Consider the following 16540-nt stretch of genomic DNA (forward strand, 5'->3'; position numbering starts at 1 on the left):
AGACATCCCACAAAATCTGCAAAAGGTTCATTGGGACCTTGCTCTATTTTAGTGAAAGCTTCCCCTCGATCTTTCTGTCTGAGGAGGAAACCCCAAGCTTTTATTGCAGCCTTAGAAATTTGCTCATACACTATTATGGGATAATCAATCTGTTCTGAATTCTCTCCATACTGACCTTCACCTGCTAGTTGGTCAAAAGTGAATTGTGTGTTAACTCCTGTTTCCGTATTGCGTCTGGCTTGAATCTTACATAATTCATGAAACTCCGCAAGCCATAACAAATTTTGTCCAGGTTCTAGACACGTCCTTGCTATGGATTTCCACTCATTCGGGGTTAGGATTTCATAAGACAAACCATCTAGTAACATTTTAACATAAGCTGATGTAGCCCCATAAAGGGTACAAAATCAAAAGGAGTATATCTTTTCTTTTTTTTACCTAAAAAAGTCAATCTCTTCAATCACAGGATTTGCATATATAAAATAATTTACATCCTGTCCCTCTCTCTTAGCCTTAATCAATGCTTTTTCTAATCTTGTCATAGGCTGCTTAACAGACGATTCTGTTTGTGTTTCTGCTCTTCCCCTCCTCCTTCTTCCTTCACCCCTGAAGGGTTAATTGAGGGAAGAGATGGGAAATGCTCCTGTTGCTCAGAATTGTACTTAACTTCATTGTTATCTGATTCCTCCTTTTCACCTAGTTTAGCTGACATCTCCCCATCTGGCTCTTTCTTCTTTTTCTTTAATCTACCACTTATATAATTTCTTAAAGCCACTTGAATTAAATTGTATATATGAAGTGTATCTTTGGAAATTAAGTTTGGTTTGGAATTGTAGTGTTCACCTAGTTCCTCTCCTACTAATTCCCACTCATCTAAATCCAATTCTTTTTCCAGAGAAAAACAAGGACATATGACCTGCACAGTTTTTAAAAGTTCAGTGATCTCTTCCAAAATTACAATCAATCCTTGGCTTTTCATAACCTAGATAATGCTCTCTAAACATTTGCCTTGAACAGAAACAGAAGGCTGTTTTCTAAACATTTGCCCCATTTCACTGAAATTCTACTTTAACTCTTTAACAAAGTTTCCTTGTTACTCACGCTTATTTCTGAGTCAGAGAGACTTCCACCGAGATCTGGATTGGAGGCTTTTCCACTGGAATCAGAATCGTGTCTGTCCCTGTTCAGGCGCCAAAATGTCAAGTCCAGACTAGCTCCTCTGAAGGGCTCAGAATCAGTTCTTGCCCCATGTTGGCCGCCAAAATGTAATGTCCTGTTATCTCTCAATTATAATCGTTCTCTGGGAGGAGTTTTCTTTTCTGTAAAGCCTTTTCTCCATGAGCAGGTTTCTTGGGAAGCTTCTGGAGCCTCCAGCCAGAGGGAAGGTAGAATCTTGAATCCACTTCTTCTAGAATCCTGGCTCTGAATCTCCTCTATCTTCCCTGAAGTTCTCCTGGAAAGTCTTGTCCTTCACCCAATTCAGACTGCTCTCCAGACTCAATGTTGCCTCTTTTTATCCTCTTAGAGAATGGGCTTGTGGGCACTCCCAGGGGCTTGTGGGAATTCCTACAACCAATGAACTTGCTCTTTTTAAAGGTGTAAACTAAAGGTGTGAACCCTGAGTTAAAGAATTGTCAAGTACCGACTTAGCACCTATAGTAAGAACCTAACAATTATGCATAGCCCTCTTCTCTTCCCCACCCCCCCAAAAAAAGAATAAAGAAGGGAAAGGAGAAAAAAAGGAGCAGTTACAAAATCAGCTCTGATATAATGAAAAGAGCAATGGATTTGGCTCAGAAAGTCAGGTTTTGGTCCTGGTTTTGCCACTTACAATCTGTATAAACATAGTTGTTTTCATGTTGTCTGTCCTTTCAGACTGTCAACTCCTTGAATGCAGCCGGGCACTATGATTTTACCTTTCTTAGTATCCCCAGAACTTAGCAGATTGACGGACACATAGTAACCACTATGTTAAATGCCTGTTGGCAGATTAAAAAAAAAAAACTAAGGCAAAGGGTAGTTAGGTGGTGCAATGAGCACCCGGCCCTGAAGTCAGGAGGACCTGAGTTCAAATGTGACCTCAGACACTTAATACTTCCTAACTGTCTGACCCTGGGCAAGTCACTTAACCCCAACTGCCTCAACAAAAACAACAACAACAAAAACTAAGGCAAACAGTTAATATTTCTTAGCCTTCTTCCTTTCCTGCAAAATGCATATAGTTAGTAACACTTGCTCTATCTGCAACATAAGAGTTGTTCTGAGAATGAAACAAAATAATTTTAACTTAACCCCAACTGCCTCAACAAAAACAACAACAACAACAACAACAAACCCACAACAACAACAAAAACTAAGGCAAGCAGTTAATATTTCTTAGCTTTCTTCCTTTCCTGCAAAATGCATATAGTTAGTAACACTTGCTCTATCTGCAACGTAAGAGTTGTTCTGAGAATGAAACAAAATAACTTTAGTGCAGCTTTTTTGGCATTACATATAAATGGGAGCTACCATTACTTTGAATAGCACTATCAAAGTAAGATTTGTTCAGTACTTAAGTCATATCCAGTTCTTTGTGACCTCATTTGGGTTTCTCAGCAAAGATACTAAAATAATTTGCCATTTCTTTCTCCAGCTCATTTTATAGATAAGGAAACTAAGGCGAGCAGGGTTATGTGACTTGTCCAAGCTAATAAGAGTCTGAGGTTAGATTGGAACTCAGGCCTTCTTGACTCCAGGCCCAGTGCTCTGTCCACTTCGGCACCTAGCTGCCCTATCAAAGTAAGATATTTTACCTTTAAAGAAAATGTAGTTGATCAAAATAAGCATGGTATCTCTATCCAGTTCCTTGAATAATTGATCAACTTTCCCCAGAGTTTTATTCTTGACAAAATCGTTGACCTGTTTCTTGGCTCTGGTTGAATTTTTAAAGTCTGTAGAAAAAACTTCTACACTATAATAATGCTTTACTTCTGTCATGAATGTCTCCATAAATTCTAGCTGTGAGTCAAGAAACAGGGCATTTGCCATGTTCATTTCCAGACCAGTATCTGAATTGTTGAACAGATGGTTGAGATTTTGAAAACCCTGGTGGATTTCCAAATCTGATGTCTCTGTGAGGTTGAATCCCAGGCCTTCCAAGAGTTGTGTGCGTGTGGTAGATCTGGCCCCAAGGGACAGCATGGCCAAGGACATGGAAATACTCACTGGGGAGATGAAAATGTTTCTGTCTGGGGCTCTTGATATCAAATTCTTGTATAAGCGAAATGCAAAGTCAACATTCACTGGAGCCAGCCTCCGGTAGATAGAATTTTCTTCCTCACCAGTGGGATTTGGGGGATGGAAGTCTTGGTTGCTAGGCTGGGAGACACAAAAACTCAGAGCCGAGAGAATGAAGAGATACTTGTACAGAGTAGAAGTCATTCTCCAAGTTTACTGGGTCCTGCAAAGTTAGGAAATTGTGTTAGAAACAGTGCGTAACAGAGGAAATTGCAGCAGGTGTAGAGTTAGAAGTCCTGTGTTCAAACCCTGAATCTGCCACTTATTACCTATTTTATATTCATCCATGTCTCTGGGTCAAAAATGGGCCTTGGGATTAAGGTATTCTCCATGTTTCTTTTTATTCTGAATCCTTTAATTCTAGACAGTGTGACTACAAAAGGGAGAAATTGCAAATGTAATGATATGATCTCTTAACACTTCATATTCTTCTTCACCACTTTGTTGTTATTCAGACATGTTCAATTCTTCATTACCCTGTAAACTGTGGCATGCCAGGTCTGTCAATACTCTTCATGGGGGTTTTCGTTTTTGTTTTTGTTTTTGTTTTTTTTTATTTCTAAGAGTATTTTATTTTTCCAAATATATGTAAAGACAGTTTTCAATATTTATTTTTGTAAAACTTTGTGTTCCAAATTTTTCTCTCCCCCTCCCTTACCTTCCTCCTTCCCAACTCAGCAAGCAATCTAATATAGGTTAAATATGTGTGAACTATTTTAAACACATTTCCAATTTGTTATGTTTTATAAGAAAAATCAGACCATAAGTGTACCTCATCTAAAGCTATATTATATATCAGCAGTCACCAAAACCATTTGGTACTGGCTAAGAAATAGACCGGTAGATCAGTGGAACAGATTAGAAATAAAGGACAAAAAAGGGTACATCTATAGCAATCTAATCTTTGACAAACCCAAAGATACCAACATTAGGGACAAAAATTCATTATTCGGAAGAAACTGTTGGGAAAACTGGAAATTAGTATGGCAGAAATTAGATATGGACCCACACTTAACACCATATACCAAGATAAGATCAAAATGGGTCCATGATTCAGGCATAAAGAATGAGATCATAAATAGATTAGAGGAACAGAACATAGTCTACCTCTCAGACCTGTGGAGGAGGAAGGAATTTATGACCAGAGGAGAACTAGAGATCATTATTGATCACAAAATAGAAGATTTTGATTACATCAAACTAAAAAGTTTCTGTACAAACAATACTAATGCAAACAAGATTAGAAGGGAAGTAACAAATTGGGAAAATATTTTTAAAAGGAAAGGTTCTGACAAAGGTCTCATTTCCAAAATATATAGAGAACTGACCCTGATTTATAGGAAACCAAACCATTCTCCAATTGATAAATGGTCAAGGGATATGAACAGACAATTCTCAGATGATGAAATTGAAACTATTTCCACTCATATGAAAGAGTGTTCCAAATCACTACTGATCAGAGAAATGCAAATTAAGACAACTCTGAGATACCACTGCACACCTGTCAGATTGGCTAAGATGACAGGAACAAATAGTGATGAATATTGGAGGGGATGTGGGAAAACTGGGACACTGATACATTGTTGGTGAAGTTGTGAAAGAATCCAGCCATTCTGGAGAGCAATTTGGAACTATGCCCAAAAAGTTGTCAAGCTGTACATACCCTTTGACCCAGCATTGCTGTTATTGGGATTATATCCCAAAGAAATACTAAAGAGGGGAAAGGGACCTGTATGTGCCAAAATGTTTGTGGCAGCTCTTTTTGTTGTAGCTAGAAACTGGAAGATGAATGGATGTCCATCAATTGGAGAATGGTTGGGTAAATTGTGGTATATGAAGGTTATGGAATATTATTGCTCTGTAAGAAATGACCTGCAGGAGGAACACAGAGAGGCTTGGAGAGACTTAAATCAACTGTTGCTGAGTGAAATGAGCAGAACCAGAAGATCACTATACACTTCAACAACAATACTGTATGAGGATGTATTCTGATGGAGGTGGAAATCTTCAACATAAAGAAGATCCAACTCACTTCCAGTTGATCAATGATGGACAGAAACAGCTACACCCAGAGAAGGAACACTGGGAAGTGAATGTAAATTGTTAGCACTACTCTCTATGTACCCAGGTTACTTATACCTTCGGAAGCTAATAATTAATGTGCAACAAGGAAATGGTATTTACACACATATATTGTATCTAGGTTATATTGTAACACATGTAAAATGTATGGGATTACCTGCCATGGGGGGGGGGGGGGAGGGAGTGGAGGGAGGGAGGGGATAATTTGGAAAAATGAATAAAAAAAAAAAAGAAAAGAAAAATCAGACCAAAAGCAGGAAAAAAACACAAGAAAACAAACAAACAAAAAAATACTATGCTTTGATCCATATTCAGTCTCCATAGTTCTCTCTATATATGCAAATGGCTCTAAGTTTATTGGAATTGCCTTGAATCACTGCATTGTTGAGAAGAGCTAAATGTCATGAGGTTTTCTTGGCAAAGGTACTGGAGTAGTTTCCATTTCTTTCTCCAGTGAATCACCTTTCATCAAAACTCTCCACTATGACCTGTTCATTTTGGGAAACCCAATATGGCACAACTCAGAGATTCAAGTCCCTCCTCCACAATGAGGTAGTGATCCAATAGAAGACTTGAGTACTTATGTCACTTTTATGGAATAGGTACCTAATTAGGTGGCCTTAGGAAATTTAACTGACTTGCCTGGCTCTCTCTTGTCTCTTTATCAAATAGAGACAATAAGTCCTGCCCTTACTTCTTGGCAGGTTGTGAGGATAAACTGAAATGAGTGAAGTAAAGGACTATAATTGCACCTGTGTTAAGGGCTGTGTTAAGGGCTTTACAAATATTATTTCATTTGATCCTTACAACAATTCTACAAGGCAAGTACTATTATTATCCACATTTTACAGTTAAGGAAAATGAGACATGAGTGGGATTGTTTGCCCAGGGTCACTTAACCTTGACCAAAGGTGGTAAGTGTCTAAGGCTAGATTGGAGGTCTTCCAGATTCCAAGTCAAGAATTCTATCCATTGTGCTAACTTGCTACCTCAGAAATGAAATAAATGATATAAAAATACTTTGTAAAGCTGAAAGCAATTAAATAAACTATAAATATTATTATCATTCTTATAAAAAGATAGTAAGGTTTAATGGAAAGTGAGATAGACTTGAATTCTGAAGTCCTAGGTTCTGTAATTCCATTTAATTCAGTATACCATTTGTCAGACATGTACTATGTTAAGGCACTCTGATAGACTCTAGTCATACAAAGAAAAAAATGAAATCATTCTTCCCCTTAGGAAGCTTATATTCTATTTGGGTGGGGAGCACATAACAGGGAAACTGTTCATACCCTTTGACCTAGCAATACCACTACTAAGTCTGTATCCTAAGGCAATCAAAGGAAAAGGAAAAGGATCCATATGTATAAAAATATTCTTAGTAACTCTTTGTGGTGGCAAAAAAAATTGGAAACTCATGGGATGCTCATCAATTGGGGAATGGCTAAAAACAAGTTGTATATAATTGTGAAGAAAAACTATTGTGCTATAAGAAATGACGAAGGGATATTTTAAACTAAGATGAGGTCAAAATGGGTTCATGATTTAGACATAAAGGGTGATATTACAAGTAAATTAAGAGAACAAAGGAGGGGCAGCTAGGTGGCGCAGTGGATAGAGCACCAGCCTTGAATTCGGGAGGACCCAGGTTCAAATTTGGTCTTAGACACTTAACACTTCCTAGCTGTGTGATCCTGGGCAAGTCACTTAACCCCAGCCTCAGGGGAAAAAGAGAGAGAGAGAGAGAGAGAGAGAGAGAGAGAGAGAGAGAGAGAGAGAGAGAGAGAGAGAGAGAGAGAGAGAGAGAGAGAGAGAGAGAGAGGGAGAGAGAGGAGGAATTTATGGCCAAAAAAACATTATGAAATACAAAATGGATCATTTTGATTACATTAAATTAAAGACTTTGCACAAACAAACTGTGTAGCCAATATTAGAAGGGAAGCAGAAAGCTGGGAAACATTTTTTAAGCCAGTGTTTCTGATAAAAGCCTCATTTCTAAAATCTCTAAAATATATATAGAATATATATATATATATATATATATCTGAATCAAAAAATACAAGTTATTCCCCAGTTGATAAATGGTTAAAAGATAAGAATAGGCAATTTTACCTAGAAAAAATAACAACAAAATTCATATGGAAGAATAAAAGGTCGAGAATTGCAAGGGAACTAATGAAAAAAAAGTCAGAGGAAGGTGGTCTAAGTGTACCTGATTTAAAGCTATATTATAAAGCAACAGTCACCAAAACCATTTGGTATTGGCTAAGAAATAGACTAGTTGATCAGTGGCATAGGTTAGGTTCACAGGGCAAGATAGTGAATAAAAATAGCAATCTAATCTTTGACAAACCCAAAGATCCCAAATTTTGGGATAAGAATTCATTATTTGACAAAAACTGCTGGGAAAACTGGAAATTAGTATGGCAGAAACTAGGCATGGACCCACATTTAACACCACATACTAAGATTAGATCAAAATGGGTCCAAGATTTAGGCATAAAGAACGAAATCATAAATAAATTGGAGGAACATGGGATGGTTTACCTCTCAGACTTGTGGAGGAGGAAGGAGTTTGTGTCCAAGGGAGAACTAGAGACCATTATTGATCACAAAATAGAACATTTTGATTACACCAAATTAAAAAGTTTCTGCACAAACAAAACTAATGCAAACACAATTAGAAGGGAAGTAACAAATTGGGAAAACATTTTTACAGTTAAAGGTTCTGATAAAGGCCTCATCTCCAAAATATACAGAGAATTGACTTTAATTTATAAGAAATCAAGCCATTCTCCAATTGATAAATGGTCAAAGGATATGAACAGACAATTTTCAGATGATGAAATTAAAACTATTTCCACTCATATGAAAGAGTGTTCCAAATCACTATTGATCAGAGAAATGCAAATTAAGACAACTCTGAGGTATCATTACACACCTGTCAGATTGGCTAAGATGACAGGAACAAATAACGATGAATGTTGGAGGGGCTGTGGGAAAACTGGGACACTGATGCATTGTTGGTGGAGTTGTGAAAGAATCCAACCATTCTGGAGAGCAATCTGGAATTATGCCCAAAAAGTTATCAAAATGTGCATACCCTTTGACCCAGCCATACTATTACTGGGCTTATACCCCAAGGAACTACTAGAGAAGGGAAAGGGTCCTGTATGTGCCAAAATGTTTGTGGCAGCCCTTTTCATAGTGGCTAGAAGCTGGAAGATGAATGGATGTCCATCAATTGGAGAATGGTTGGGTAAACTATGGTATATGAATGTTATGGAATATTATTGTTCTATAAGAAATGACCAACAGGAGAAATACAGAGAGGCTTGGAGAGACTTACATCAACTGATGCTGAATGAAACGAGCAGAACCAGAAGATCATTATACACTTCAACAATGATACTGTACGAGGATGTATGCTGATGGAAGTGGATTTCTTCAACATAGAGAAGAACTAATCCAATTCCAATTGATTAATGATGGACAGAACCAGCTACATCCAGAAAAGGAACACTGGGAAATGAATGTAAACTGTTATTTTTACCTTCTGAATCCAATTCTTCCTGTGCAACAAAAAATTCGGTTCTACACACATATATTGTATCTAAATTATACTGTAATATATTTAACATATATAAGACTGCTTGCCATCTGGGGGAGGGGGTTGGGGGAGGAAGGGAAAAAATCTGAATAGAAGTAAGTGCAAGGGATAATGTTGTAAAAAATTACCCATGCATATGTACTGTCAAAAAATGTTATAATTATAAAATAAAATAAAAAATTAAAAAAAAAAAGAATAGACAATTTTAAGAAGAAAATAAAGTTATTTGTAGTTAGATGAAAAAAATGTTCTAAATTTCTATTGATTAGAGAATTGCTAATTAAAAGAACTCTGAGCTACTAGTTTGCACCTCCCATATTGGCTAAGATTACCGAAAAAAGAAAATGATAAATGTTTGAGGAGATGTGGGAAAACTGGGACACTAATGCACTGTTGGTAATGTTATGAACAGATCTAACCATTCTAGAGAGCAATTTGGAACTATGCCAAATAGTCATGTGCATATCCTGTGATCCAGCAGTATCACTACTGGGCTTATATCCCAAAGAGATCTTAAAGAAGGGAAAAAGACCTGTATGTGCAAGAATGTTTGGAGAAGCTTTTTTTGTGGCAAGGAATTGGAAATTGAGTGAGCACCCATCAACTGGGGAATGGCTAAATAGGTTGTGGTATATGAACGTAAGGGGATATTATTGTTCCATAATAAATGATAAGCAGGAAGATGTCAGAAAAATCTGGAAAGATTTATATGAACTGATGTTGAGTGAAGTTAAGAGAAGCAGGAGAACAATGTACTCAGTAACAAAATTATGTGATAATCAATTATGATAGACTTAGCCCTTTTCAGTAATACATTGATCCAAGACAATTCAATAGACTTCATTTAAAAAGTGCCACTTGCATCCAGAGAGAGAATTATGAAGCCTGAAGGTGGATCAAAGCAAAGCATTTTCACCATTTTTGTTAGCTTTTTCTTATGGTTTTTCCCTTTTGTTCTGATTTTTCTTTCACACTAATATGGAAAATTATTGTACATATATAATCTATTCCAGATTGCTTAGTCTCTTGGGGAGGAGGAAGGGAAGGGAAGGAAGAGGAAAAATTTGAAACACAAAATCTTGCAAAAATGAATTTTGAAAACTATCTTTACATGTAATTGGGGAAAAATACTATTAAAAAAGAAAAAAATTGTTGAAAACTATCTTTGCATGCAGTTGGAAAAAATGAAATACTACTGAGTGAAAAACATAACATAAAGCTGATGCAAAATGAAGTGAGCAGAATAATAATAGAAATATAGTTATCTTTTTCACATCACAGGAATTAGGGCCATGTTGCCCCTGTAAATGGGAAAATCAATGTAAAAAATTTTGGTCCTCCCTTTATACCAGAAAAGTCTGCATTGTTATGATATTAAAAGATAAATATATTATACAATACTATATATTTCTGAGTTTCTAAACTTTTTCAGTATCATCTGCCAGCTTTAATGTAACTTCCACAAACTCCTAAAACATTTCCATTTAATTTCTTATGTCTCCTTGTGACATATCAAAACCGCAATGGGGAAAGTTGCAATGTGGAAGGAATAACTGTATTGTAATGATAATCAACTGCAAAAGACACTGTTACTTTGATCTATACAATGATCCAAGATAATTACAAAAAAACTCATGATATGAATTCTACCTCCCTTCAAAGAGAGAACTGACAAACCTAGTATAAATTGAATTTTTTTCGCTTTATTTTTCTTGCTTTTTAAACTTTGCAATATAGTTATTATGGAAATATGTTTTGCTTGATTTCACATGTAAAATCAATATCAGATTGCTTGTCTTCTCAAGATGTGGGGGGAAAGATGGGAAGGAGAGAATTTGGAACTCAAAAAAATTTTTTAATCAATGTTAAAAATAAATAATTAAAAAAAGATAAAGGCAGCAAAATAACTGTTTAGGCATGTATACATGTATTGTATCTATCTTATACTTTAACATATTTAACATGTATTGGTCAATCTGCCATCTGGGGGAAGGGAAGGGGGGAAGGAGGGGAAAAGTTGAAAGAAAAAGTTTTGCATTTGTCAATGATAGAAAATTACCTATGCATAAAATTTTTGTAAAAATTAATTAAATAAAATTAAAAAAAAAAAAGGGATAAAGGCTACCTTCAGAAGGTGGTGTTTGACCTTATTAAGCTTATTAATGAAAGAAACCAGGAATGTCAGGAGGCAGAACTGAAGGAGAACATTCAAGGCATGGGACAGAACAAAAGCCTGGAGATGAAGTGCTATGTATATCATGGGATTTTAAAGAATTTGTGGTGGGAAGCAAAATGGAAGAAGACTAGAAATGTAGGAAAGGGCTAGATAAGAAACAATGTCAAACAGGACTTTAAACTTGATTCTGGAGATAATAACAAACCATTAGAGTTTACTGAATGACTGAGAATGGGGAGAGGGGAAAAGAGGAGAAAACCTCTGTTTTAGGAAAATCGTTTTGGCAGGTTTTAACTGTGGGAGAGAGAGACTTGAAGCAGAGAGAGAACTACTACAATAGGTCAGGTGAGAGGTGCTCATTACTAGTGGCTATGTGAGTGGAAAAAAGAGGGCATGTACTAAAGATGTGAAAAAATAAACATTTACATGGCACTTACTATGTCAAACATTTATATAGGGTTCACTATTTACCAAGCACAATGCTAAATATTTTTTCTTTTATAATTGTTTTTTTCTTATTTAGAGGATGCCATTTTTATCCCCAATTTAGAGCTGAAGAAACTGAGACAAATAGGGCTCAAGTGACTTGCCCAGGACCATACTGCTAATAAGTGTCTGAGGACTCTATCCATTATGCCAGCTCAATGGAGGTAAAAATAACAAGATTTGGCTAGAGATCAATTTGTTTTGTCTAACAATGACTGGCCACGGTCACTGTATGCTCTCTCTACTAATAAGTGCTTCTCACCTCTGGGCACATGTGTGAGTCCTGGTTTGTGCCTAAGGGTTGCTGCCCATATTGGAGAAGGAGGCCTTTTTTCTTGAACTTTTTGGATCTTGGATGGAAAAACCATGGCTTGAAGGAAAGTAATTTAATTGTTCCAACATCACACAATTAGTGAATGGCAGAACCAGCATAACACTCTAGGGTCCATCACACTTTCTCAATGTACTCAAATTGTCATTTTTCATGTAATTTAATTCATTTCTGAGCACTTTTCAACTCCCGATGCCATTTCCATAAAATCCATATCCAAATAGAGCAGTCTAAAAGGAAGAATGGAAATAACATCTTGGAGAACTGTGAGGAAGAGATGGCCTCCAATTCTGTCCTGTTCATGGATTGACAGGGTTTAAATCTTCCCAAGTCTTTGTCAGGGGCTGAACTGAGGTGAAATTATGAATTCCCCATCCACCTTATGGACTGTCATGAGAATTAAAACAGATGATGCCTTTTAACCTTTTTTATATGTCATGGTTAAGAATCTCTAGTTAAACATGTAAAATGTATGGGATTGCCTGTCATCTAGGGGAGGGAGTTGAGGGAGGGAGGGGAAATTTTGGAAAAATGAATACAAGGGATAATGTTATAAAAAATTACTCATGCATATATACTGTCAAAAAAAAATTATAATTATAAAATTAAAAAAAAAAAAAAGAATCTCTGGTTAAGAGAGGGAAATTGTTGGGGCAATTAAACAGCACAGTGGATAGAGCACTGGCCCTGAAAACAGATAGGACATGAGTTCAAATGTAGCTTCAGACACTTAATATTTTGCTGGCTATATGTGATCCTGCGCAAATCGCTTAAGCCCAATTGCCTCACCCTCCAAAAGAGAAAGAGAGAGAGAGAGAGAGGGAGAGAAAGAGAAAGAGAGAGAGAGAGAGAGAGAGAGAGAGAGAGAGAGAGAGAGAAGGAAACTGTGCTTAAAGACAACATAGATAATGAAAAACATCAATATTAGATAATATCATGAAATAACATCAATATTAGATAAATATGCACAGAATGGCATAGTAATAAGTACTAAAATGGTAAATTAATTGAATAACAGGAAATTAAAAAGTTTTTTAAAAATGGTCGTGCCCTTTATAAATTTGAATTGTTAGTAATATAATTTGTAAATTGTAAGGAGCTGAATAAATATAGCTATTATAAATACATATATATGGACATGTATATTTATATAAAAACATACAATTATATACATACACACATTATATGTATATAATGGAAGTGCATGTGTATCTATATATGGATATATGGAAAGTCATAAATATGATTAGGAATAATAATAATTTTGCTATTGTTGTTAACACTTATATTGCACTTTGGGATTTTCAAAGCATTTTACAAATCTTAGTCTTATTTTATCCTCCCAACAACTCTAGAAGATAGGTGCTATTATTACGCCTATTTACAGATGATAACCTGAGGCATAATGGGTTCAGGACTCACAAATAATAATGTCTGAGGAAGAATTTAAATTTGGGTCTTCCTATCTTGCAAGCCCACTGCACTATCTAGCTATGTCTAGGTAGTAGAAAGGCAATGACCTTTTCTCCTGGGCCTTGTTTTTGATGTTGATAATATATCGATTCCTCAGAAATATTATAAGTGATCAGACCATACTCTGCAAGTACTAAAGTTTCCCTGACAGCTGAGTTTGATGGCCCAGAGTCTAAAGTTAGGTATTAAATAGAAAGCTAGTAATTTTATAAAATTATAATTTTTTAATATTATTATATATTTATTAATTTATTAGCTTCAAAGAAGAGAAAGGAGAGTGCATTTCCTTCCCTTCTATGTGGGAGAAACTATGCTCTCAGACTTGGTTGATATGTGTGTCAATTTTATTGAATTGTTTTCTCCCCTCTAATTCTTGGTAATAAAGGATGTTTCTCTGGGGGTGGAGGGGAAGAGAAAGGAATACATTGGGAAATAAAGGTGATGAAAAAGCAAATGATATCTTTGATTTTAAAAATGTCTACTGAACTGAATTGGTGAAGAAGCATGAATGGGTTGTAATTTACACTAGTGAGGAGGTGCCAACATTGATGAATTTATAGATGCATTCAATTATTTAATTATTACTGTTACTTTCACCAAGTTTTCCTTATTCCCCAGCTCTATAATCTGCGTATACCATGTAATGGACCACTTCTACGTAAAAGTGAAATTATTAAATTGCTGTCATAAGGCTGCACATTTTTGGAGTGCTTTTTCTTAAATTCACACTGAGCAGAGAGAGATATTGCATTGAGTCATGTGTGCTTCTTCATTCTGGCCCTTTCACCTAGCATTTGTGAGTAAGTAAGCTGGCTAGAGTCAGATGATGCTCATAGAGCTTATACACGAGCTATTAATTATACAAATTAATGAGTTTAAATTTATATGAATAATTTAGAAAGTTATAATCTCCTAGCCATCTTATAGAGTAGATACAGATATTTATTCCCATTTTGAGGAAGAGAGGATGAGAGAGGAGACCTAACAGAATCACACAGCTACCACATAGCAAGCCTGGGACAAATTCAGGTCCTATTACTCCAGGTCCTGCTACCTCTTAAGAAATACATAGAAAAGATCCTGGAGCTGCTGAAATCCCTCTAAGGAAATTGCTTCATGTAGCCTCCTTGTCCCACTGTTCATTAGATGCAGCTTTGAGACCTGAGTTTCTAAAATCTCACGCTCTGCCCTCTGAAAAAGAAAAATAGATTCATTCTTCCTGACCTCCTAGTCCTACCTAGTGAGGAAAGCAAGGGCAAAGAAGGATGAAGCAAAGTTGCCTGGGTCAGAATTACTTACGAGCCAGGGAGGCAGCCCCTATTCTGTGTGTCCTTGGAGTCTTCAATGCAGGTCAGGCAAGGATTCCAGACGGTTAGGGTGCACCATTGTGTCTTACCTCTAAGTACCCTTACTTTTTTTGGAGCTGGTTAATGTTTACTGGGGCATCTTAATACCAAAGGTCATTCCTCCTCCCCCTCCACCACACCTCCCATCACCCCAAGGCTATACACACATTAACCAGTGCCAAGAAGAGTCAGTATAATCAGAGGCAAACACCATTATCTCCCCACCCCCTCACCTTCCTCTAACATAACTTTGTTCTGAATTCTCTAGGATCTAATTATACCATCACAGAGATATTGATATAGATATAGATTTGTGTATGCATGTATACATACATGCACACACATATACATAAATGCATATATATATGCACACATATATATATATAAAATAACAGGAGTTCTTCACCTTTCTATATCATTTATCTCCTTGGCAGTCTGAGGAAACATGAAATACAATTATCTTTTTTTTTTTTTAATGTGAAGACTTTCTTTTTTTAAAAATTCAATAGGATATTATCTTTCTTCATTGTACACGTCAACATCAATATTATAGAACGATCAATTCTGATGAATGTGACTCTTTCCAACAGTGAGATGACTGAGGCCAGTTCCAATGTCTTGTAATGAAGAGAGCCATCTGCACTCAGAGAGAGGACTGTAGGAACTGAGTGTGGATCACAACATAACGTTCTCACTCTTTTTGTTGTTGCTTGCTTGCATTTTGTTTTCTTTCTCATTTTCTTTATTTTTGATCTAATTTTCCTTGTGCAGCAAGATTTGTGATAATCAATTATGATAGACTTAGCCCTTTCAATACAAAGAGAATTATATAAATATGTTTACACATATTGGGTTTAACATATATTGTATTGCTTGCCATCTAGAGGAGGAGGTGGGGGAAAGGAGAGGAAAATCTGAAACACAAGGCTATGCAAGGATCAATGCTAAAAATTTATCTGTGCATATGTTTTGAAAATAAAAAACTTTTAAAAAAAATAATTCTTTTTAAAAAGGATTTTATCTTTCTTACATGCAAAGACAGTTTTCAACATTCACCCCTGCAAGATGTTGAGTTCCAAATTTTTTTCTCCTTCCCTCTCTTACTTCTCTGTCCACCAAAACAACAAGCAATCCAATATAGGTTATACATGTACAATATTTTTAAACATATTTCCATATTGTCATTTTGTGACAGAAAAATCAGAACAAAAGGGGAAAACCATGAGAAAGAAAAAGCAAACAAACAAAAAGGCAAAAATAATATACTTCAATTTGCACTGTTTTAATAGTTCTCTCCCTAGGTGCGGATGATATTTTTCATCTCCAGTCTATATAACTGTCTTAAATCAAAGTAAAAAGCAGGAAATCAAGGCCCAAAGAGAAAACCCATTGGTTAAGGGCCAAGTTAGAAATAGAATTTAGTCTAGTACATTTTCCACTCCAGGGATTCTTGTCTTTTGTGTGTGTGTGTGTGTGTGTGTGTGTGTGTGTGTGTGTGTGTGTGTCATGGACCCTTTGGGAAGTCTTGGCAAAGTTTATGAGTCTATGAGTTTAAAAACATAAAATAAAATGCATAAAAATTACAAAGGAAACCAATTATATTGAAAGATAATTATTAAAATATTTGTTTAAGAATTCCATGATGGTGAAACACACTGATATATTAACAATTACTAGTTAATAATATTAATGACTTATCAGATGCTATTATGATCTCTACAAAAATACAGAATTGAACTGAAATGATACAGGGG

The 16540-nt window shown here is 36.0% G+C and overlaps 1 protein-coding gene across 1 annotated transcript in view; it reads right to left on the reverse strand.

Annotated features, from left to right (window-relative positions):
• The window catches only part of SERPINA6 (serpin family A member 6), a 28336-nt gene extending 13470 nt beyond the window's left edge, over positions 1 to 14866 (reverse strand). Inside the window, exons 1-2 of the mRNA XM_074289711.1 lie at positions 14740 to 14866; positions 2796 to 3442 (exon numbers count right to left, since the gene is read on the reverse strand). Of these exons, the coding sequence (XP_074145812.1) occupies positions 2796 to 3423 (628 nt within the window). The 5' untranslated portion in view covers positions 3424 to 3442; positions 14740 to 14866. The remainder of the gene's footprint in view (positions 1 to 2795; positions 3443 to 14739) is intronic.
• Between the last annotated feature and the right edge of the window lie 1674 nt (positions 14867 to 16540).

The sequence above is a fragment of the Sminthopsis crassicaudata genome, chromosome 2 (assembly GCF_048593235.1).
Source record: "Sminthopsis crassicaudata isolate SCR6 chromosome 2, ASM4859323v1, whole genome shotgun sequence".
NCBI lineage: Eukaryota > Metazoa > Chordata > Mammalia > Dasyuromorphia > Dasyuridae > Sminthopsis > Sminthopsis crassicaudata.